Source organism: Xiphophorus maculatus, chromosome 9, assembly GCF_002775205.1.
Source record: "Xiphophorus maculatus strain JP 163 A chromosome 9, X_maculatus-5.0-male, whole genome shotgun sequence".
Taxonomy (NCBI): domain Eukaryota; kingdom Metazoa; phylum Chordata; class Actinopteri; order Cyprinodontiformes; family Poeciliidae; genus Xiphophorus; species Xiphophorus maculatus.
In genome coordinates this window covers 6,245,668-6,270,507 of record NC_036451.1, presented here as the reverse complement: position 1 = coordinate 6,270,507, position 24,840 = coordinate 6,245,668, and the positions used below count along the sequence as shown (strand labels likewise).

The window sequence follows — 24,840 nt, the reverse complement described above, 5'->3', positions numbered from 1 at the left end:
TTCTTAGTTTATTAAAATCAGAACTAAGTTAAAGACTTATGAAGACATGCAAAAAAATAGGGACAAGCTTATGGTTCATTCATTTCCTCGTGAATTCAAAACCTCCTCTTTCAAAGAACCTGCGACATATTTCCATTTTATCTTTGTCTTAGAAAAAACAATTATTGAAAATCAGAGGAAGGTTTGACTTCAAAGAAAAGCAAAGAAGATCGGAAATAGGGCATTTGGAAATTGGTGCATCTCTAGTTTAAAGAAAAACATTAAAAAATTTGTAAAACTGAGTGAGTGTAATTCAAAACTAAACTCACTGGTGCTTTTGCAGGAATCTATCTTTAAAAGATAATCTGGAACTTTAGGTTTCAGACATACAAATACAAACTGACGAGAGGAAATGCAGGAAGGAGCCATTCAGTCACAGATAGCACCGTGATTAGATGCACACAGAAGGCATTCATACAGTTAAGAGTAGGCAAATTATCCTCCAGCCATCTGCAGAGGCTAAAATGCAGGAGGCAAAATAAGTCATGTGCTCACATCACACATAATCCATTACACTTGCAAAAAAAAGGGGGGAAAAAGACAAGAACAATCTGCCCATTAACTTTTAGAAGTTCCTGCCTTACAGTGCAGATAAGAGATCCATTTGATTAAATGATTTGATTATCCTTTCCTGAATGTCCTGAATGTGCTATTGATGTTTATTTCCATGTATTTATTCTGACATAGTAAACATTTCCTTCCCCTTCAGTCTGCTAAAGGTCTCATCAATACGTGTGTTAAACAGGCTCCATGTACTACACTATTCATTTAAATAATCCGGTGACTGTGCACATAAACCACATCCCATTGTGCTACACAAACAACTTGAGTCACACAGTTGTAGTAAAACACACGTCCTTCAGAATGAAATGTGCATATAATCAACTTTTACAAAGAAAATTACATAATAAAAAAATACATATTTTGCTTTGCATGCATATAACATCAACAGCTCACCAGACTTTGCAGACATGTTAATATTAAATGATTCTACTCCAAAATGACACAAACAGTCTCATCCCTTGTGGTCACAAAAGAGGAGCAAACTTGCACCCTGTCATTACTGGCCTGTCTCCAGTTCAGGACTGGCTGGCTTGTTAACATGTTACCAGCCACAGCCTGTATGAAACTGTGTGTTTTACACAGGCTGTGTGAAGAGGCCGTGTGTTTGACAATGGCACAACACATGAAGCAAAGCTGATCTGTAAACTGAAATAATAATAAACATTAATTGTCACTGAATCTATGTTTTCCACCAAGGTTTGTTTGTCTGGTTCTTGCTGGACTTCCCCACATGCTATATGATGTATTATGTAGTTAAGTGCACTTACAGTTCACTTGAAGAATGAGAGATAAGGGAAATCTATGCTTTTGCCAAACTACTGAAAGGTGATGCATTGCACATGGCCTCTCTAGCTGTAAATAATGCAGCCAGCATTTTGTACAGATAGATAACAGTAACTTCTCTTGCTTAATCATTTCGGTGGCCTCCTGTGAACTTCAACATCCCCCTTTCAAATAAATAAATAAATTGTAGAAAGCATATGCACAGAAAGTGAAATGGCTGAATTTGTTGGTTTTAAAAGCAAACCATTTTGGATTTTATATTTACCTTTCTGTAATTTCCTTTGCTTCCATTTTGTTACTGGTAGACATGAATTTTCCCACTGAGGGACATTAAACAATATTTTTATTCCATGGCTCATTGGATAAGGCAAATGGCACAGTAATAAAAATAAGATAGAAAATAAAAATAGAATAGAATAAAAATATCTCTTGGTAATTTCATTGTAATAGCAGCAAAGTGAAATGCATAATTTTACAGAATGTAGAAAGAATAACTGCAATAGGTTGTGTAAAGGGAAAGAGTAAATATCTCTCTGATTTTTGTTTGGTTCAAGGTAAATTTGCAACTTTTTTCTATTATGTAAATATAATTCTGTTAGACCACAGTAAGAATAATTGTAGTAGAAACAACTACTACTACAGTTGTAGTAGCTAATTACTGCAGCTAATTGGGCTCTTAAACATATACACTGCAATAAACTGACAGGCAAGCAAGGCATGTACTGTAGATTCACACAAAGATAAAAATGTAATCCATAAAAAACTGAATAACAACATACTGTGCAATAAGGGCAAAATTACAATGTAAAATACTAAAAATATCCAAAGGAATGTGCCAACAAAAAAATATAAATTGTGCATATGTATTTGTGCATTAAAAACAAATTATTTACAAAAAGTAACAAAAAAATTGTTAAAATAAAAGCAGACGTGTTGTTTGAAACGAGAAAAATTGTGCAAATACCAGTAAAGCTGTAAACACCTAATGAGTTTTTAGAGAGCAGTGACAGACCAGAGGTCTTAAAGTCCAGTCCAGTCTTTTTTTCTTCCAGTAGTGTAGGAATGTTTTAAAATGTGCACCATCATGCTTATTTTCTGAACTTGTTCCTGACAGTCAGTACCTCTGGCTGAGGAATCAAACATTGTGCTGGTAGAACATTGAATATGTGTATTTAGGTGTCTGAATGAACGAGTAACACTTTTCAAGAAAAAGGGCATGACAATACTTCTATGAATGGAAGTTCATTTTACTGAATACTGGCACCTTGTCTCTGCAAAATTATCCACGAAAAATACACGTTACCTACAGCCAGTTGTAACACTGATTTCAGTAATGGTTAGGTTAGGTTTCCTTTCCCACCAGGGCTAAGCTAGGCTTTGAAATTTCTTCTTAAGCAAATGTTTCTATCTATACCCTGATACTGAATCATTTCCTGCAAAGTTTTCACAAGAAAAAAAAACAACAAACAATCGATGCCATTTTTGGATATGACTCAATACATTGGTTATGTTGCATTCAAAATTATCCTGTGCATTCTAATTTTAAATTAAATGCTAAAATATCATTTAAAGCATTAAAATGAAGGAAAAATGTTTTTTAAAAAACTAGTGTCATAGGTATTATCTGTAACCATCTCTTGCTATAACCCCTTATAGTCCATACATACATAGTCTTGTACATCTGTGAATAAATATTTATATCTCGTAGAGCACTTCTGGATAGATGCAAACTACATCTCGTTGCTTGTACTTGTGACAGTGCAATGACAATAAAGTTGAATTCTATTCTATTCTAACTATATGAAAAACATAGTTGCTTATTATGACTTGAAAACAACTTATTTTGCGGTTGTCTTCTTTAAAAATTGTTTTCTTTGTCCTAAACTGTTGCATCTCTGGGCCAGTTAGCTCATTTCAAGTTTATTTTAAAACACTTTTTACACCTGGGGTAGGTGAGAATGAAAAAAAAGGTGTTTATATCTATCTATAGTATGGCACTAACATGTCTCCAACTTGTCAACTGTGATACTGAAATCAACCGCACCTTCAGGGAACCATTCCTACACTAAAAGTATTTTGTGGTAGAGGTTCACCAAGTGTCATTTAAACAAATGCATCAAAAACAGCTGGTGATGCTGTTTGACATGACAACGTTGTTGTTAGGGTCCTAGGAGGGTAAACTACTGCAGTAAACTGTTTTTGTTGATGTCTGCAGGCCTGGATGGGGCAAAGAGTGCCATGGTATCCCCTGCTAGTTAGCCTCATTTGCTATGTTTTACCTGTAAACTATACCGTGATAAGCATGTAGAAAGCTGGACAGCTTTGACAAAGTGTTGCCTTGCATGTCATTACAATGAGAGGCGGCCAAATTGCTTTTGCAGTAGCTAAGTGAACGCAGAAACCACAAACACCGAGAAATAATTAGCAAGGAGCAAGCTAACTCATCATAAATGTGTCCGATTTTTTTCTCACGCTTCTTCCACAAGCCTCTCCGCTTACTCGGGAATGTCAAGACAGGTGATTGCGGGCTAGACAGGAAGTACCTGGCTACGTGTCCTAGGCTACAGCTGGGAGCTAGAGCTAACTTTGGCTAACGCTACCAGCTCGAAGTCCAAAACAGTTGGACCACTGAGCTTTTTCAGGAACACCCCGCCCGGCTCCGGAGGAAAAACACCCGAGAGTGAAGAAAGGAAACAAGTCTCCATCTTTATCTGCTCGCAGATGTAGCTCTAACATAAGCATAGGTAGCCGTTTAGAGAGTTGTCAACTTACTTATTTGAAGGTTTGTAGAGTTGTTTATTTTGTGTCCGATAAGTTGCAGCGAAGATCGTGTGTTGTGTCAAAGATGAATTACTCTGGAGTTTTATTAAACATTTTCCGGTGTAATGTATGGCGCATGCGCGTTATCTTCAAAACCTACCTTGCATAGGAATTTTTTTTTGCGTGGATATTTTCACAGACAGAAGCTGAAGAAAAATATTAATAAAAGACCAAAAACGTGTACCCACTCTTCCAGTTTAAAAACGTCTAATTAAGCGGGCCAGAGGAGGGATAGCTGATCAGCGAGTCTCTCGTGAAAAATAACTAAGCAATAAAAAAAGTTCAAATCTAATGTTATTAATTAAAAGCCCATTTCATAATCCCGGTCAGGAAAACATACATTGTTGAACAGTTTTGTTCCCAATTAATTACACGGACATACACGCTTAACCAGAAGTAGACAAAAAATAAATGAATATACTGTGAAAATATTCACCTTGATAAAGGTTGCATTGACATTTTCTAAAACACATTATTTGAATTAGTTTGAATCAAAGATAGTTAAATATATTATTCCGCCAACGTTTTGGAAAGAAACTGGTGATATTTGATGCTTTTATAATTTCGAAGACTTTTCACCATGTGAAATCTACTGTACGACTTCACTTGAATGCACCACGGAGTTAACACGCGGCCGTAAAATGTTGAGTAGACGAGCAGCTGGTAAGCACGCCGTTTCCATAACAACGCGATCAGGAAGAACGGAATACTGAAGGAAAAGGCGCTTTCGTTCGTAAATTTTAAAAAGCATGTTATTTAAGATAACCTACATTAGCTTCTCGCCTTCATGGCTCGGTGAAAGTTGAAATACTTTATCCTCTGACTGTAACAGCCTCGTTTGGTAAAGATGTCGTTGTCCACGGCCAGAGCCAGTCCAGCGCCAAGCGAGCAAGCAGACGGTAAATTATTCATACCCATCCACTGCTGTAGACTTTCTACGTGCCAATGCTGCTCAGAAAGTTAGAAACAAAACATTATATGTAGTCATGCACGATTAGAAAACGTCTGTAGAAATGGCTAAAACCAATCCAGTGTGTTCATGTACAATTTTATATGGTACAACCGTACTCTCTAATCAAAACAATTAAACAAAGATGGGTACAGTTGCCAAAACTTGTACACAAGAAAAAGTGGTGTTACTTCAAAATACTATTACTGAAGTACGTGCAAGTAAAATTGTGTCATCAAAACATTACTCAAGCAGACGTACATTGTTAGATGATTAACTGATTTGACAATCTAAAATAATTCTGGTATTTTTAAACAGGAAACCCAAAGGTTTTGAAACCACCTACATAGCAGGCAACATGTTTATGCTTAAACAGATCAAACTACCTCCAGTGACAAGATTGTACTCAATACAGGTACAATACCTGTACCTGTATCAGTACAAGTACCGATTGTACATGTATTGAGTACAATCTTGTCCCAGCCTAGGTTTTTTCTACCTAGAGTTTGCATGTTTTTTTCTATGCTTTCTTGTCATTAGGACCACATCAGACTGAGACAAGGGAAATTTCCAAAAACAACAAAACATTCTCAAAATGGTCAAAAAGGATAATGAGGGACAAGACAGATAAACTCCAAATAAGAACTTTGGAAGATGGTTATAAAGCAATTAGAGATATTGACCAAAGCTCATTTTAATGGTTTGAATAAATAAAATATTATTTATTTGCTTGAGCACTCAGTACTCAAGCAAATACACAGTATTTGCTTGATTTTTCTTAGAGACTGACCTGAGAGTCCAAGTTCCAGGTGGGATCAGGAAGGAGCCTGTCAAACAAACAAGCATCCCAGCAGAACTGCTGCTCAGCCTCACCTCCACTGTCTCCAAGAACACACAGGGCCACACTGCACATCACCGAAGCTGTGAAGTACTTACTGTTCTTTCTTCTTTACACGATATTTTGTGATTCATACACATTTAAAGTACAGTTTTCTTCAATCTTCTCAATAGACCCATGTTTAGTTTATTTATAAAGACAGTCGGTCTGAATTAAGATGCTGACATTCAGCTCAAAATATTTGACAAGATTGCTTCAAAATTCTTACATGCATGTCTGCTTTATGTAAAATGGAAAAAAAGTATGTCAGCGCCTCCTTCTGGGCCCTTTCATTATTTGTCCATTTAGGGTTTGATTTCAGTTCTCTTCATGATTTTTGTACATTCTGTAAAAACTATATACCTTTTCCCTCACCCAGATTTCTGTTTTTTTTTTTGTTGCACTTCAAAATTTCCCATTATTAAACAAGTTTTAATTAAAGACGAATATGGCCTGAGTGAATCCAAAATGCAGTTTACAAACAATGGTCAAAAGAAAAAAAAAGCTACCAGGCTAATCTCACAGTGGATGAATTTCTCCCCATTCAAGCTATTTTGATTCTCAAGCTATTTTGAATATTAAAGTCATATGATATTAGTATAGTCATATGATATTATTAGTATAAGTATGATATTAAAGTCATACTACAACATTTCAATCAAATTCAAGTGCAGTCAGATCTGCTTAGGCCACTCTAAAACCTTTATTTTGAATGCATTCTTTAAATATTCACATATGGACCTGTTGGTGTTTTTTATATAATTGACTTGCAAAATAACCAGAATAAGTTTGAGCTTTAAAAATTTATTTCATGTTGTCAGAGAGGCTCTATGTAGTTAAGATTATTCTACAGGTCAGGCAGTAAACAGATCTGAGCGTGATCTGAGAATTTGTTTAATTACACAGAATTCACCATTTAACATATGTATTCACGTTGGGCTCAGTTGGGTTTCATAGCCATTGATAAAGAAACTCTTGATTTGATAACCCTTTTATGTATTTATTCAAGTTATCTTGATCTGAAATATACAAGTTCGACAAAATTAGTCCAATCTAAAGAAATCTGTCAGGGTGCTAAACTTTTCTTGCTGCAATTTTTAAACAAAGAGACTTGATACAAATATATATAAGCATAGGTTGATAAGATAGCAATAACACATATTTTTGTACAGAATGATGGAATCAGACGGCCAGATGGAGTTTGGCATTATCCGCTTGGACGCACCAAATACAAATACTTTCTGGAACAGCCAACATCGCTGACAGAAGCCGGCAGGTCAGTTAGGGGGATGAAACTGTGACAATTGTTTATATAAGTTATTCTCAAGTGTGACATGTTATGTCTTTACAGTTCAGGTTTTGGTTCAGGTCAGCTGGAGCCTGACCTTAAAGATGGTTATGAAACAATGATGAAGAATAAACAAAAAATCCTTCACACAGATGTGAGCGACTGATAAAGTCAAATAGAAAATAACCACTTACTAACTCAACTTGCGACAAGCTGTGGAATCACCGGGTATATTTAGTTTTTCAATGCAACGCTTTTGAATTTTGGCTTCTTTTTTGAATATTAAATAATATGAAGCCTGTTGCATATAAGGACTATGAACAGAAGAATTGACTCTCTTCCTTTAATCATTACTGTATGTTTTCCACCATTGCAACAAATGCTAACATGAGTTTTAAAAATCAACATTTGTTAAAATAGTCCACTATATAAAGAAAAATATGTTTCTTCTGTGTGTGGTGCCTCTGCAGGGATATTTCATTCCTGTGCGATGCTGTGCTTACACAGAAAAAGATGACTGCTCTCCCACCACTGCATGAGAAGAGCTGCAACGGAGACATAAAGGTGAGCTGCGTAACCACAGGGTTTGTAAAATTAGGTATTTTGAAAGTACTTTATTTCCATGTAAAGTCCTTGAAAGCACTTGATATTCAAACAGCAGTTTTGTAATGAAGTGCAATCTAACATTTGATTAAAAGCCTAACTTTTTTACCATATTTTCATACACCTATAAAGACATTATTTTTCTCTCTCTGAAGTTAAATCAGACTAAACTTTTCTTGTTTTTGGTTATTTATATCTGCTAAATGCTGGTCAACTTAGGAAGAACATTGTTTATTTTATTTTTGGATATCTATTATTCCTAATTGCTCTATGAGTTATTGACCTGTGTGATTGAAATAAAAGTTATAATATTGTCTTTTACATGTTAAACGTTAATGAAATTGGGGGATTTTTTTTGTTTAATTTGTGTTTTGTTTTCAGACCAGTCAGGTGTGTAAGGTGTGTGTGTGAGAGACATTTCTAAACATAAAATTGTGTTATATTTTACACAAATGTCCCTGCTGTAGAATGAAGACTATTGTCACAAGATTTTATTAATAACAGTAATAAATTATATCATTATAATAGTGAATTTACACTGTCTTTTTTAGTTAATTTGTATTGTTTTATCTCCAAAGTTTGTTGCTGCAAAAATAAGACAAGAAACTTATCTTGAAAATTAAAAGTGTACAAACCCTGTAAGCAGATGGTTGACATTTTTTAATTTTTAATTACGAGAGTGTCCCATATTGTTGTTATTTTAGCAATATGTGTGAAAATGTTGCCAAAGTAACTTGGGAATAGCTCCAATGGAATATAGTCGTTTGTGTTAAACCTTTTTTTCTGCCCCAGATAAAATAAGATTTAAAATATCATAGCTGTAAAATGATATCCATGTTTTTAAATCCATCCATTTTCTGAAGTGGATATATATTGAGTATACATTGAGCAGGTCGCTATTCCATTTAGTTCACCTTTGGCAAGCATTAGAAAAAAAATAGAACACACGAACAAAACTTACACAAAATAAAAAGATTACCATAAATTATACAGTGTACATCAAAAACAACCACCTAATGTAGTTGATAGTTAAGCTAACAGTTGTGGTTTTGGAGTGTGGAAGGAAGTTGGAATACCCAGAGAAAATCTTTTTTAAATTGAAACACTTGAATATCATTGAAGGTCACGTTTTCTGTCTCAGTCTTGTCACTACCTAGTTTTTCCATTTTCTGTCAAAGAAATACTTTTATTATTTAGTCAGAACATTTCCAACATGACACATTGCACATTGTTTCAGTTTCTAGTTGACACTGAACTTTTTTTTTCTTTTTCATCAGATTTTTATTTCCTCTATTTTTCACATTTTGCAATTTTGCTTTCTCCCACCTTTGCTTAATATGTCCATGTTTCATGATTTTCTTTTTGTTTAACTGTTTATATTTATTCACTTCCTCACTTTAAAGGTTTTCACATGTTTTTTCTCTGTGTCATCACATATTTCAAACAATTGGTTTTGGATTTAACCAGTGTGAAGTATTCCTGGGGCAACCATTGCCATTAATTTGAATAAGAAGCCAAGCCAATCACAAAATGCCACCATTCTGTGTCTCTCAGAAATTGAATGTCAAACAAAATGTGATCCCTGAAGAGTATCGTATTGTGAAGAACAAAGGAATACAATGCCTCCAGTTGTATGAAGAGTAAGTTTCCTTAATATTATTTTGTGCAGTCCCTTCTTATATAACGATCTAGCGTTTTCCTGATTTATTCCATATTGTACCTCACAGTGCATTCACAGTGCAACTGAAAGATCAGGAGCAGAAGTTACGAGTCCTCCCATCACTGTAAGTCCAAACATATAAATTAAAGTGACAGAAAAAAATTGTAACACTTCATTCTAGTGTAATAAGCAATTAACTTAGGAAACATAGTAGTAAAACAGACCTTTAAGCATTACAGAACTATGTATGTGTGTGCAGTAATACACATACTGCATTTGTGGGAATGTTCTGTGTGCAGGAGGCCCAGTGGCAGGCTGGAAGTGATCCAGCTGATGCGGATGATGGATGACATGCTGGAAAAGGCTGGAGTGGATCAGCAGAACGAAGAGCTGACCGATCTGTGCCAAGTTAGTTTTCTACCTCTGCAACTGACATGAATGCTGTGTTGTAATTTTTGTTTAATACAGAGAAAAACCTTTAGTTTGCATAATTAAAATGGGAAAATACACAAAGAGCATTCAGTCAGTGAACAACATAAGCTACTTTGACTCAAGGGACTTTTGTGATCCAATTTTTAAATTTAGCTTTTATTTGTTTTATTTGATTCTCAGGTTATCGGCAATCTTAAAGAATGAAATATAGGCAGATTTCTTTTATTCTGATATTAAAATTTTATTATTCAGTTCATTGCACAGTGATTTACATATGCCCACACTTCTCTCTTGGGAACAGTTTTGTCTTTATTTTTGATATAATGTAATACCCACATATATATTTATACTACGAATACCTAACAAAATAAAAAAGAAAACAGCTTTTTAGGTGGAATAATACTGCACATTTAAGCTTTTTGTCAATGATGAAACAAGAGGTTTGGTGACCAAAAGAGGACAGTATACAGAAAAGCAAAATAAAAATTATAACTATGTTTAGGAACGGATAACTTATGAGATCAGATGATTTGAAAGTTTAGAAACAAACCTGAAAAAATATTTTTTTACACTTTAATTAGAGGAAATGTTTGAGCCTGAGGGTAGAAAGTGTAACCAAATTTTAAAAGATGGTTCAAACATTAAAGAATATTTACCAATTACACAAATGGCCTCCTTCTTAATCTGCGATGTAATATGCCAATGTAGAGTGTCTGTGTTTATCATTTCTGTCAATACCACTAAAATGCTGAGAGACCTTAAGGTCTATGACTTGTTTCGCAGCTCGAGAGCTTGTTGGAACTGGTGAAGACAGAGCAGAACATCTACAACATCGTTTTCCATGAACTGATTAGGCAGGTGACTGTCGGCTGTGCTGAGAGAGGACAGCTCCTCGCCAAACTCAGGTTAGCAGCTAACATATTTAACCTTAAAAGCCTTGAAAAAAAACAATGACTACACAGACATGAACAAATGCTTGTGAAATGCCATAAAATAATATCTTATGGCAGTAGGAGTAATAAAAGTATGCTGACTGATTGTATGTGGATGCACAAAACCTTTTCTGTGTTAATATGATAATCATATAAATTTAGAATTATTTGAACTTTCATCTGGTGTCATCAGGAACAGTGCATTTGGTCAGATGACTCTAATATTTTGTTTTTCCATTAATAAACACTCCAGGTGGATCTGAAAATATAAGGAAAATACTTTCATAATCCTGCTTGAACATGGTGGAGGATCCATGGTGCTGTGGGTTTCTTTTGCTTTAAAAGTCTGTGGGAATTCTGTTAGTGTGCGGCATCATAAACTCTTTGAAAGACTATGGATTTTTAAATAAGCCTAGCAACCTCAACTAGAGGTTAAAGGTTGTTTTTTTTCTCTTTTCAGTGTGAGATTGAAAAATAGTTTTGAAAAAGCAACTCTTTTTTTAATTAAAGCAAATTAGACATTTTTTAAATATATTTTCCTCTGCTGATCCAGAATTTCTTTTTGTTCCAGGCAGCGGTACCAGTCTCTGCTGGAGCGAATCCCCCAGTGCCTGAAGAAGTTACATACTGAGGTGGTGGCGCAGCGGGCTCTGGACCGTCGGCTTATTGAGCAAATTTACCACATCAAGGCATCCATCCAGCAGATAAACATGTATGTAGATCAGGGTCAGAGTAGTAAAAGAAAACAAGTGATTTAACGGTGGTCTCAGGGAGATTTTTATACACCAACTAGTTTAAGAAGAGATAATAAATGCCCTAATTTTCAATAATATCTTTCATTTAAACACAGGTGAAGGTAAGAGATGTGTGTCTTCTCATTTCCATGCTTGTGTTTATGTGTTCTTTTCTCAGGGAACTAGCAAAAGTGAGAGACCATGATGCTTTTGTTTCCGATAAGATGGAGCACGCACAGGAGGAACTTGCCAAAAGCTCCAAAGAAACTCTCAGCTACTCAGAGTCAGTCTGGCAGACTTATAACAGTGATTGATGGCAAACTACATCACCATTCATCAAGTAGAACAAATAAGAATTAATTGTTCTAAATTGATGTATTAGTACATTTACTTGGTTTTGCTTCTGGGCACAGTCTATATTGCTGTATCTTAGCTTTTTTTTAAAACATTGTATAAGTAAGAGCAAACTTCTTTTGCCCTTTTTTCTTGTGATAGATGTGAAATGGGACAGTTTTTAAATACAGGTAAAAGCCAGTAAATTAGAATATTTTGAAAAACTTGATTTATTTCAGTAATTGCATTCAAAAGGTGTAACTTGTAGATCATATTTATTCATTGCACACAGACTGATGCATTCAAATGTTTATTTCATTTAATTTTGATGATTTGAAGTGGCAACAAATAAAAATCCAAAATTCCATGTGTCACAAAATTAGAATATTGTGTAAGGGTTAAATTTTGAAGACACCTGGTGCCACAAACTAATCAGCTGATTAACTCAAAACACCTGCAAAGGGCTTTAAATGGTCTCTCAGTCCAGTTCTGAAGCCTACACAAACATGGGGAAGACTTCAGATTTGACAGCTGTCCAAAAGGCGACCATCGACACATTGCACAAGGAGGGGAAGACACAAAAGGTTATTGCTGAAGAGGCTGGCTGTTCTCAGAGCTCTGTGTCCAAACACATTAATAGAGAGGCAAAGGGAAGGAAAAACTGTGGTCAGAAAAAGTGTACAAGCGATAGGGATCACCGCGCCCTAGTCAAGATTGTAAAAAAAAACCCATTCAAAAATGTGGGGGAGATTCACAAGGAGTGGACAGCTGCTGGAGTCAGTGCTTCAAGAACCACCACCAAGAGACGCTTGAAAGACATGGGTTTCAACTGCCGCATACCTCGTGTCAAGCCACTATTGACCAAGAAACAGCGCGAAAAGCATCTCACCTGGGTCACGTTTTCTGACGAAAGCAAATTTTGCATTTCCTTTGGAAATCGAGGTCCCAGAGTCTGGAGGAAGACAGGAGAGGCACAGGATCCACGTTGCCTGAAATCTAGTGTAAAGTTTCCACCATCAGTGATGGTTTGGGGTGCCATGTCATCTGCTGGTGTCGGCCCACTCTGTTTCCTGAGATCCAGGGTCAACGCAGCCGTCTACCAGCAAGTTTTAGAGCACTTCATGCTTCCTGCTGCTGACCTGCTCTATGGAGATGGAGATTTCAGGTTCCAACAGGACTTGGCGCCTGCACACAGCGCAAAATCTACCCGTGCCTGGTTTACGGACCATGGTATTTCTGTTCTAAATTGGCCAGCCAACTCCCCTGACCTTAGCCCCATAGAAAATCTGTGGGGTATTGTGAAAAGGAAGATGCAGAATGCCAGACCCAAAAACGCAGAAGAGTTGAAGGCCACTATCAGAGCAACCTGGGCTCTCATAACACCTGAGCAGTGCCAGAAAGTCATCAACTCCATGCCACGCCGCATTAATGCAGTAATTGAGGCAAAAGGAGCTCCAACCAAGTATTGAGTATTGTACATGCTCATATTTTTCATTTTCATACTTTTCAGGTGGCCAACATTTCTAAATAATCCCTTTTTTGTATTAGCCTTAAGTGATATTCTAATTTTGTGACACACGGAATTTTGGATTTTCATTTGTTGCCACTTCAAATCATCAAAATTAAATGAAATAAACATTTGAATGCATCAGTCTGTGTGCAATGAATAAATATGATGTACAAGTTACACCTTTTGAATGCAATTACTGAAATAAATCAAGTTTTTCAAAATATTCTAATTTACTGGCTTTTACCTGTATGCTTGACAAAAATGCTACCTCTGAAATGATCAATGTGCCTCTCTAAGTGTTGTCCAGGGTTACCACCATCTGTATGAGCTGCACAGGACTCGTCTGGAGGAGCAGCTGGAACAGTTGACTGAAGACAGAGACCATTGGAGCAGGTTCACCTTCAACCTCGCCCTCAAAGTACAAGAAGCCGTTTTGTTGTGTTCTCTCTTTTTTTGTGTACAATGTTCTTTTTTCATCTCTTTGTGTAACAATAAACAAAGGAATTTGATTTTTAGGGATATGTTACAAGTAGGACTGGAGAGTATGCCTGAAAAAAGGTGTCACAACATAAGGGTTTCATATCAGTCAATATCAATAATTATTAATTAATTTTTTGGTTTTAAATATCTGAAAACCTGCCAAACTGGTGGTGCGGCTAAAGTCTTTCCCGTGCCTACATCTCCCAGAATGCTGTGTGGTTTTGAATTGGAGTGCAGTGAAATTATTGAACATTCTCTCAAACGTATTATCTATTGATATTGATCATGTGTGAATCAGGATATGTACTGTTATTGATTAATTGTCCAGTCCTAGTTACATGTTAGATTTGCATTAAAGCATATTTTTCTTATAAACATGCCAGTTTAACCCATGTTTGTTTCAGGTTTTGTTAAACAGTTTCTTTTCTGTCAGGTGATTAAAGTGAAGAAGCTCCAGCTTGTCAGTGAGCTGTATGTCAGTGGGGAAGGCTGGTTCGAGACAGCACATGACTGCCTCGTCTACATCACCACAAAGGTGAAAGTCAAAGCACACTCTTTTTTCCCACCACAGGTGTTCGCTTGACTGTGCTACTCCTCCTACTGTAGGATACACATGATATGGATGTCATAGTGGAGCTAACCAACAAGTGGAAACATCAGCTGACTACTCTCATGTTGTTTGTGAAGAAGATTCAGCATGCTCAGTTTGAACAGATCTTCTCCTTGAAGGAAGGCCTCAAAAAGTGGCATCTTCACATCAGGACACAAAATCGGTGAGGAGATTATTTTTAAAACAAATTTTCTGAACATCTTTTTGAATCTTATTTTGCACTTTTATTGACACTTATAAGTATTCTTCATGCAATTCTCATCTGATGTTATTAGGAATAAGGTTCCAGAATATGACATTACAACAATGGCAGAAATCCATGCAGACTTATGGAGGTGGTCAAATGTAAGAGAGGATATTTATTTTCTTTACCTTCTGTGGTGTTTTTTGGGAGATTATCTTTACAAAAATACAGAGTCTTACCAAATATTTTTGGTGTAGCGTGGTATTGGATATCCTGGAGCATAAACTCAAAAAACTGATTTAAACCATTCGATTGTAGCTCTGTAGGCTTATTGCTGTGCTGAAGGATGAACCTTCACCTCATTCTCAAGTTTTTTGTTTGGTCTAACAAGTTTTCTTTCCAGGTTGTCTTGTATGTGGCTCTACATTCCCTGTGATTGAAAAGCATTCCCCCACCATGAAGCTGCCACTGCCGTCATTTACAGCTGGGATGTAGTCTTTACGACGAGGCTTTGTGTTTTTTGCAACACATGTTGTTGTGCATGAAGCAGAAATACATTTGTTTTGGTTTCATCGACCACAGCACCTTATTGCTTTTACACTGTAAAAAAAAGAAAAACAAATCTAATTTCTGGAAAAAATTTTACAGTAATTCCAACCACCATAGAATTGCAGTTGCCAGAATAAAATTCTGACAACCACAGAATTTTAGCACACTGCACTGTGCACAAATACGGTTCCTTCCGGTATTTTACAGTAAATTAGAGATGCCTATTTGCTTCTCTTTTTATGTGAACTTGTGGAAGCTGTGCAATACTACTTCTTTCCGTCTGCTGTATTTCTTGGTCCTCTTTTTTTCCCATTGATGTTCTCTATGAAACCTTCAAAGACTGCAAATTGTGATACTTTGTGTTGCTATAAAATCCCAAGAAAATACATTGACGTTTGTAGTTGTAGCTTGACAAAATATGAAAAACAATGTGTCCAGAAATTAGCAGTTGTTGTTTTTCTGAGGCTTTACTGTTTTTTTTGTTTGTTTTTTTGCAGAAGCTGTCAGTTGTATGTGAGGAATGCCAAGAAGGTGAAAGAAAGGCTATATTTCAGAGGAGGCTGCATGAAGTCTACAGTACCATGGATAAATTTGTAAAAATAAGCTTTCAGACTGTTGAAAGGCACATTTTCCCTGATGCTGAGCCTGCTGTGAGCCTTGAGACTATAAGAGAGCTGGAGAATGTCCTAACTGAACTTCTCAGACAGTATAACACCCAAGCCAGTGGTGAGAGCAGATATTAAACTTATATTGTTATTGACACATGCACAACTGTTAGTCACTTTTGTTTTTTCTCTGTTAGTCTTCATTTAGTCTCATGTTAGCAAGGTAATTGTTAATGAGTGAATTAAAAAGCTGAAAATAATTCCTTCTGCAGATATCCACCAACTCATTGCATCCATGTTTAACCTGATGGACCTCTGGGCTTCTGTAACTCATAGTGCGCTGCAGCTGTTTTCTCCTCAGTCAGCGATGACCGCCTCTGATTGGACTAAACTGGAAGAAGCTTTTTCTAATTGGAGGAACATAGTTGAAGATATATTGTTGTACTTCCCCTTCGCACAAACGGACAAACAAACGGACCAAAGAATGGTCAAAAAAGTCCCTGACTTGTAGTAAGTGTTTTATATATTCAGTTTACCTTTCTAAATTTGTAAATTGAATCTCTTAATATACAGTGTAAATTGTGAATTGAGTAGAAAATGCCTCGTTGAATAATATTTTCTAGATAAACCTCAATATTTCAAGAGCCTTTTAAAAGTGTTCATTGCATCTTCCTGTGGTCAAAAAGCAAAGCCGTTTTATTATCATAATTCTTATTATCACAATTGGACTGATCTGTTTCTATTAGTAGAGCAAGAAAGATTTACGTTTTTGTTCAAAATACTTTTAATTTCAACATTTATTGTTCTAATTTCCTAAAAATAATAACATAATTGGGATTTTTGGTCTATTGAAGAATAGTTTCTCATTCTACAGCAGATTACAAGACTAGTTTCTATAAGATTATGAAACTAAAGTAAGAGTACATATTTACCATTCAGTTTCACTGCAATAAATTATTACAGGGATTAGGGCTGCATGAGATTGTATTCAGGAACATCTTCATGTACTATTTATAAATTGCTTAAAGTTCTGTGTTGTGTGTGTCTGTTCAAAAAGCTCAGGGACAGAAAAGGCTTTAGAAGAGGTTCAGGAGCTCGCAAATCGCCTGTTCAGCTTCACTGAGACTGAGAACAAGAAACTGCTAGAAGAGGTGAGTTTTAAACACTCTTCAGGAAAATATCACATTTATGGTCCTGCTTGTGGTCAGGAATTTTGTTCTTTTTGGTGACCAGACTGACAAATATTAGCAATATCAAATAAGAAAAAAAATAATAGCTAAGAATTATTCAAAATATAATTTTACAAAAAATTAAGCAGACTTGAAATTTATTTTTGAGCATTTTGGTTTGATTCAGAGTTCCCAGGAATAGGATTTGAGTTCCTCTATTGAATCGATTTTTTTCTCCACCTGAACTTTGGGTGCCATTGAGGTAATGAGATCCTGTCCATCAGAATTGAACAGATTAAACCTGCAATTTTCACAACATTTTATGTGTGGCAGCCATATTGAATCTAACTTCAGCGTTGGACCAGGGTTTCTGAATTTCAAGTCACAATCCTAACTTCAAAAAGTGTTCAATTTCATTTTAGAAGTAGAGATAGAGTAGGTGCCACATATTGATGAGCTATTAGTCCTCACAGCTGTACTGAGTTTGATTCCTGACCTTTGCTGCTGTCTTTCCCCCTTGTGTCTCTGCCTATTTTCTGTCTGACTTCTGTGAATAAAGGCCACTAATACCACAAAGTATTTCCCAACAAACACTAAAAGTATCAACTACAAGTAGATCACAATATAACTGCATCAGACATATTATCCCAAAATGTTGTCCTCACATTTTATACAATAATTAATTACTGCAATTGATATTTTGTCAGTGAGCAGCCATTGGCCCAGTGTGGATGAGAGGGATAAATAACTAATGTTTTCTCTTTTTCCTTAGTTGACTGTAATAGTGCAAATGTTTGTTTCATTGGCTCCTTCCCTTTCAGGTGGTTTGTCTTCATGAAGGTCAAACAAACTTGATGATGGCTCTGTTGCTTCACATGTTACCTGACCAGATTGAGGAAGAAGATAAAGATCCACAACATAAAGACAAAATAAAAAACTCAGCACAAGCTTTAGTTGAGGAGGCAGAAAAGCTTTCTAAGAAATTGGTCTATTATTCCAGATTTATTACCAGGTAACAAAAATTGCCACTTTCTATTGTTGCATTAAGTGTTGTATCAAAAAGGTTGATGGATTTATACAACAGAAAATGCTGTTTTCTATTCTAGATCATCCAACTTAATTTTGGAGCAGGCGTTGATAGTGGACCCTATTGATGCACAGATGGAAAATAAGACAGAACAGTTTAAAAAGCTGCAGGTAAATGAGACTGCAGCGTCTTTCTAACTTTGACTGTGGCTCTAAACTTTTCTGAAGATGTTTTCGATAGCCAGTGCACAAGCCTGCAGTTGTGCAGTAGTTTAGGCTTTGTCAAAATACCTCTATTGCAAAAATGAATATTTGTCAGTATTAAAACATGCATAAAAGGTGATAATTTTGTAGAATCTATAGCAAATGTGTGATTAATAGTAGACTACATAAGTAGGAGTTGCAGTTAGTCTATAATTTTCAGACTATTTTCAGTACATGTGGTTTTGATATGACATCAATTTATTTACCAAGCTTAATTTCTATCCTCAGACAGATGGTAATAAATGGTTGGCAAGTTTGAAAATACTGCTCAAAGAACTTACTGAGAAATTTGAGAAGAAACTCATCATGCAACCCAAAGAAACTTCAAGCATCCCTCAGCCACCAGAAAGCATGGAGACTGAGGTGACAACCCATCATAAAGGCATCCCAGAGTAGTTAGACTAAATGATAATTATGAATGAAGTTAAGTGGTTTTCATGTTCCCTAAGTGTGTGCTAGATATGTAAAAATCTTAACTTCTGCATGTTTCTAATTCTGAAACTAGTCACAAAATATGGATCTGTTCCTAATCTCTCTATGAAGAAATAACATCTCACATGTAAATAATGAATTTTGCAACTATTTAGAGGGAAAGTAGTTATGCATTACTAAAGATCATGTTTGTTTGTTATGCAGATTGTATAAAAACAAAAAATCTGCTAACAATTATTGGTAACTTTGTTAAAGGAGAGGAAACGGAAAACAAAAACATTATCTGCTAGTGGATTTGGATTACAAAATTGTTCAGAAATATTTAAAAATGCTGATTTTATCATGCCTTTACACATTTGCCTGATACAGTCTATAGCCTATTTAAAAGACTGGTTGGTTAAATTGTTGGACATGTTTGTGTCTGCATGTATTTAGTGCAGTCTACTTTGTGAATCAGTACAGAAATAGCATATAGCACATCCAAAAATATAGATTAAGGCAATGCTTTGTGAAGCCTTTGCCTTGTTCCATAAATGATTATGAGTATTAGCTGGGAGCCTGTCTGTGTTTACAGACCAGTGAAGGTCCTTTGCAGGAGCCCACGCAACATGACGAAACTACAGATGGGACTGAACCAGAAAAAACTGAGGTTAGTGATATGAACTAGACAAGGTTTGACAGCGATAAGGTTTAGAGTAGTTTGTTAGGTTAAATGACAAATTTTGAATGAAGTTAACTGTTTTTCAAGTTCATTGCTAGATATGTAAAAATCTTAGTTTCTCCCTGTTTCTAATCGTGAAACTGGACACAAAAGACGAATCTGCTCCTAGTCTCTCAACTCTTTTATGCAATTTAGAGGGAATGTCCTCCATATTTAAATATATTTATAGTTCTGCATTACCAAAGGTCGTGGCTGTTTGACTTGCTGATTGTGGAAAAATGTAAAAAATATTGGTAACTTTGCCTGTGTGTGTTATAGACCAGTGAAGGTCCTTCACAAGAGCCCATGCAACATGACGAAACTACAGCTGGGACTGAACCAGAAAAAACTGAGGTTAGTGATATGAACTAGACAAGGTTTGACAGCGATAAGGTTTAGAGTAGTTTGTTAGGTTAAATGACAAATTTTGAATGAAGTTAACTGTTTTTCAAGTTCATTGCTAGATATGTAAAAATCTTAGTTTCTCCCTGTTTCTAATCGTGAAACTGGACACAAAAGACGAATCTGCTCCTAGCCTCTCAACTCTTTTATGCAATTTAGAGGGAATGTCCTCCATATTTAAATATATTTATAGTTCTGCATTACCAAAGGTCGTGGCTGTTTGACTTGCTGATTGTGGAAAAATGTAAAAATATTGGTAACTTTGCCTGTGTGTGTTATAGACCAGTGAAGGTCCTTCACAAGAGCCCATGCAACATGACGAAACTACAGATGGGACTGAACCAGAACAAACTGAGGTTAGTGATATGAACTAGACGAGGTTTGACAGCGTTAAGGCTTAGAGTAGTTTGTTAGGTTAAATGACAAATTTTGAATGAAGTTAACTGTTTTTCAAATTCATTGCTAGATATGTAAAAATCTTAGTTTCTCCCTGTTTCTAATCGTGAAACTGGACACAAAAGACAAATCTGCTCCTAGTCTCTCAACTCTTTTATGCAATTTAGAGGGAATGTCCTCCATATTTAAATATATTTATAGTTCTGCATTACCAGAGGTCGTGGCTGTTTGACTTGCTGATTGTGGAAAAATGTAAAAAATATTGTTAACTTTGCCTGTGTGTGTTACAGACCAGTGAAGGTCCTTTACAAGAGCCCACGCAACATGACGAAACTACAGATGGGACTGAACCAGAACAAACTGAGGTTAGTGATATGAACTAGACGAGGTTTGACAGCGTTAAGGCTTAGAGTAGTTTGTTAGGTTAAATGACAAATTTTGAATGAAATTAACTGTTTTTCAAGTTCATTGCTAGATATGTAAAAATCTTAGTTTCTCCCTGTTTCTAATCGTGAAACTGGACACAAAAGACGAATCTGCTCCTAGTCTCTCAACTCTTTTATGCAATTTAGAGGGAATGTCCTCCATATTTAAATATATTTATAGTTCTGCATTACCAAAGGTCGTGGCTGTTTGACTTGCTGATTGTGGAAAAATGTAAAAAATATTGGTAACTTTGCCTGTGTGTGTTACAGACCAGTGAAGGTCCTTCACAAGAGCCCACGCAACATGACGAAACTACAGCTGGGACTGAACCAGAACAAACTGAGGTTAGTGATATGAACTAGACGAGGTTTGACAGCGTTAAGGCTTAGAGTAGTTTGTTAGGTTAAATGACAAATTTTGAATGAAGTTAACTGTTTTTCAAGTTCATTGCTAGATATGTAAAAATCTTAGTTTCTCCCTGTTTCTAATCGTGAAACTGGACACAAAAGACGAATCTGCTCCTAGTCTCTCAACTCTTTTATGCAATTTAGAGGGAATGTCCTCCATATTTAAATATATTTATAGTTCTGCATTACCAGAGGTCGTGGCTGTTTGACTTGCTGATTGTGGAAAAATGTAAAAAATATTGGTAACTTTGCCTGTGTGTGTTACAGACCAGTGAAGGTCCTTCACAAGAGCCCATGCAACATGACGAAACTACAGCTGGGACTGAACCAGAACAAACTGAGGTTAGTGATATGAACTATGGAAGAATGCCTCTTAAAGAAAAACCTTGAAAAACCACAACTTTAAATAAAATTAAGCAAAGATTAATTTTAGCTTAATTGATGTACATCCTTTAATACACTGCCATTTTGCTGGGTATTTTCTTGATCCACATGCAGAATTATACACAGAAATGTATTTACACAGACAGAACAACAAGGGGAAGGCCTGAACTCTGGGTTCTCTGGCAATGATTAAAGATGGCTGACAGAACTGCAGTAGGTGAAAGTGGGATGTTAGGAATCCAATGGCAACTTGATAAGAGGAGGTTTGACATTACTTTGTTGTTGTGGAAACCAAATACATGTCTTCAACTAGAATGGCTGATAATCAGGCAAAGACAGTTCTCTCATAGCTCCTTAAAGCCACCTCAGATAATCAGCTAATTGCAAACAGGTGCAGCGTTTTCAGCAACGCAAAGATCTTCTGTGGAGGACCGATCTCACACACGCAGACATGAACATTACATCTATTACATTAATTTGTTAGTAGATTAATGAAAGATGTTTGTAAATAAATATGATAGTAAGTATTATTTTGATTATTTTTTAGATGATTGAAGAACCTGAAACAGAACAACAAGAGGTCAGTCAAATAAATCATAAGTTTTTAGTGGTATTTTAAGGTCATGCTGGTTCATCCTTAGTATTGGGTTATTTTCTGTTTTACTTTTGCAGAAGTTAGTCGTTTTCTATGAAAAATTAAAAAAATATATAATATAATACGTTTTTAAACAGTTGTCTTTACTTCTATTTTTAAAATCTCTTGGGAGATTTTAGAAAAAAAATCAGAAAACTGATTTGCTGCTTGTATTGTAATGCTGTTTGTTCATGGGATTATTAATGTAAATAAAACTGTGTGCTAATTGGTGTTCTAATAAGTTCTAATAATCAACCAAACTCTAATTAGATAAAACCATTCTTCTAACTAGTTTTACATTGTTGTATTTAAATGCCCAATAAAATAAACCAATTGTTTTATCTTCATTCTTCATGTTTGTGGTTTTGAACATTGTCTATGTAATCAAAGAATAAAGTGCAAAATATGCTGAAGGTATTCAAGAATATTAAATATTTTTTTGTTAAATAGAAATAGTTTTACAAATGTGAATTTCTTGTATTCATTATTATAGTAAAATGAATAATGCTGTCGTCCTGCAGAGGCCATCAATTAAGCTGATAGACTATGATGGAAACATCATTCAAAGATATCAGGATGACAGCAGGGTCCAGCTGCCTGGGGTCAGATGATTTAAAACATGGATTTTTCAACAATTGGCAGAAATAGTTGCCTTTCTACAGAACTGAATCATCTGTCTGACTGAACTCAGTTTGTATGTTTCTATCAGGGCAATGAGCTGGTTGTGTGTCCAGTAATAGAAGAAGCTCAAAAAGCTTTCTCTGATCTAGCATCACTAGTGCTGCTGCAGAAAGAACTAAGGTAGGACATGCGTCTCCATTTTCTGTGCTTGATTTATAGTTTTGAGAGGCTAACACAAATAAAAGTTACAATTGTCTTGAAAAAGTATACGCTCAACCTTCTTTTTCACATAGAACCACAAAACTGAGTGAATTCAGTTGAAAATGATGTTAAAGCAATACACAATAATAATTACTGTTTTATCTGGAGTGGAAATTATAAAGTTTAAATTTTTTTTTCTATAAGAAATACACAAAAATGTGTATCCTACATATGTATTTGACTTTCTTTACTGTGACACCCCTGATTCAAATCCTGTACAACCAGTTGACAAATGAGCCTTATTTGAAAATATATTCTAATTAATGGAATATGACTATTAAAAGGTTTTGCACAGCCTTGTATTTTTGTTGTATGAGATTGTGGCCTAATTATTTTTAAACAATAACAAATCAGTCATTTGTGTTAAAATGCTGAAAATGTTACAAAGTAAAACATATTTGCTAAAAGTATATCAGAGGTGGTGCAAGGAAATGCATGTATCTTTTTTTATTTTTATTTTTTAATATTCCTATGATTAACATGCAGTGTGGCTTTCACTAAGTTATGCAACCAAAAAATGGAGGCATCTCATGTTTTTTCTCAGGGACTCCGAGAAGCTAACAATAATTGCTGAGAAGCGAGCTCGGGAAGCTGAGGAGGCTCTGACTGAAGCGCTGAATAAGATTAAAGACCTGGAGAGATTGCTCCAGCGTCAGCCTGCTCCCGAGTCTCCAAGCAAAGATGGTAAAACCTTGCTACTTCCTGGATAAAACAGACATGAGCATTAAAGTTTACAGTGCCTTTTTAATTTTTTTCAGAGGAAAAGATAATGCCACCTCATTCCCCACCTACGGCTGCAGATCCAACTTCTGAAACATAACCCACATCTGAATCTGAAAAAGAAAGCAACGCCTCAAAGAAAACATGTTGTGACTCTATGTTTATGTTTGAGACTGTCTTATTTATTTTTGTTGTATTTGGCAAAGAAGAAAAATATAATCGGCTACATTTAACAACCCACGACTTCTCAAATTGTGACGCATAAATAAAAAACAAACGGAAGAAAACAGAAAAGCAATGTACATTTACAGTATGTAAATGTACATTTTCTTTCATCGCCTTATGATGAAGGCCTTATGAAAGAAAGGCGATTCTTTCATAAGGTGATGAAAGAATTCTTGTACACCTCACTCAGGAAGTGAGGTGTACAAGGATACACCTCACTTCCTGATACTGTGTGTGCTGTGCATTTGCTTTCTGTGGCACCTGTCAACCCTTTGTCCCTTCAATATCTCTCTTCTTCCTGCTGTATTAATAAATGTCTATGCAAATATTCTTGGGAGTTCCTGTTTATCCTTTGCTATTTCATAAATTGAAATTAAAATGATGAATATATTTTGATATTTCATTATATTTAATGGCAAGAAAGATAATATAATTGTGCATAAGCTGAATATAAATAAATGCATGTAGTTTAAACAATGTTAAAGTTTGAACAATAATGAAAACTGCAACTTTTGCACCTAGAATAATCTGCAGATGTTCTGGTGTTTGTTTTCTGGTGAATATAAATATTTTCATATGATGAAACTACACTGGCTTCCAGTTTATTTTAGAGTGGAATTTATTGGAGATCTTTTCACAGATGATATCAGAGGGCTTCTGCATCCATATGCCCCTGTTAAGTCTTTAAAATACAAATTAAAAACATATTTTAAAATCGCATTTCTTAATTCCGTTTACATTTTTATACTTTGAAAGGTACTCAGTAAATAAAGTTTTACTTGTAATATTAATATTTTTATTCTATTTTTCTGCCCATTCCT

General features: G+C 35.5%; 2 protein-coding genes across 2 annotated transcripts in view; one reads left to right on the top strand and one right to left on the bottom strand.

The window, feature by feature from the left end:
* The window catches only part of rabgap1l (RAB GTPase activating protein 1 like), a 116,870-nt gene extending 112,618 nt beyond the window's left edge, over nucleotides 1-4,252 (bottom strand). Inside the window, exon 1 of the mRNA XM_023339056.1 lies at nucleotides 4,159-4,252. The gene's annotated coding sequence lies outside the window, so the exon portion shown is untranslated. The remainder of the gene's footprint in view (nucleotides 1-4,158) is intronic.
* A 605-nt stretch (nucleotides 4,253-4,857) lies between these two features.
* Nucleotides 4,858-24,731, top strand: axdnd1 (axonemal dynein light chain domain containing 1). Its single transcript, XM_023339055.1, has 32 exons — nucleotides 4,858-4,869; nucleotides 5,039-5,105; nucleotides 5,938-6,083; nucleotides 7,205-7,308; nucleotides 7,791-7,884; nucleotides 9,478-9,563; nucleotides 9,651-9,707; nucleotides 9,883-9,991; nucleotides 10,799-10,920; nucleotides 11,519-11,659; nucleotides 11,860-11,964; nucleotides 13,822-13,942; nucleotides 14,438-14,539; nucleotides 14,611-14,777; nucleotides 14,890-14,959; nucleotides 15,845-16,073; nucleotides 16,225-16,462; nucleotides 17,010-17,103; nucleotides 17,943-18,133; nucleotides 18,228-18,318; nucleotides 18,640-18,774; nucleotides 19,418-19,492; nucleotides 19,823-19,897; nucleotides 20,227-20,301; nucleotides 20,632-20,706; nucleotides 21,037-21,111; nucleotides 21,442-21,516; nucleotides 22,106-22,138; nucleotides 22,714-22,794; nucleotides 22,902-22,993; nucleotides 23,619-23,758; nucleotides 23,833-24,731. Exons 2-32 carry the CDS (start codon nucleotides 5,054-5,056, stop codon nucleotides 23,892-23,894), a joined length of 3,312 nt encoding a protein of 1,103 aa, XP_023194823.1. The 5' UTR covers nucleotides 4,858-4,869; nucleotides 5,039-5,053; the 3' UTR covers nucleotides 23,895-24,731.
* The last annotated feature ends 109 nt before the right edge of the window (nucleotides 24,732-24,840 follow it).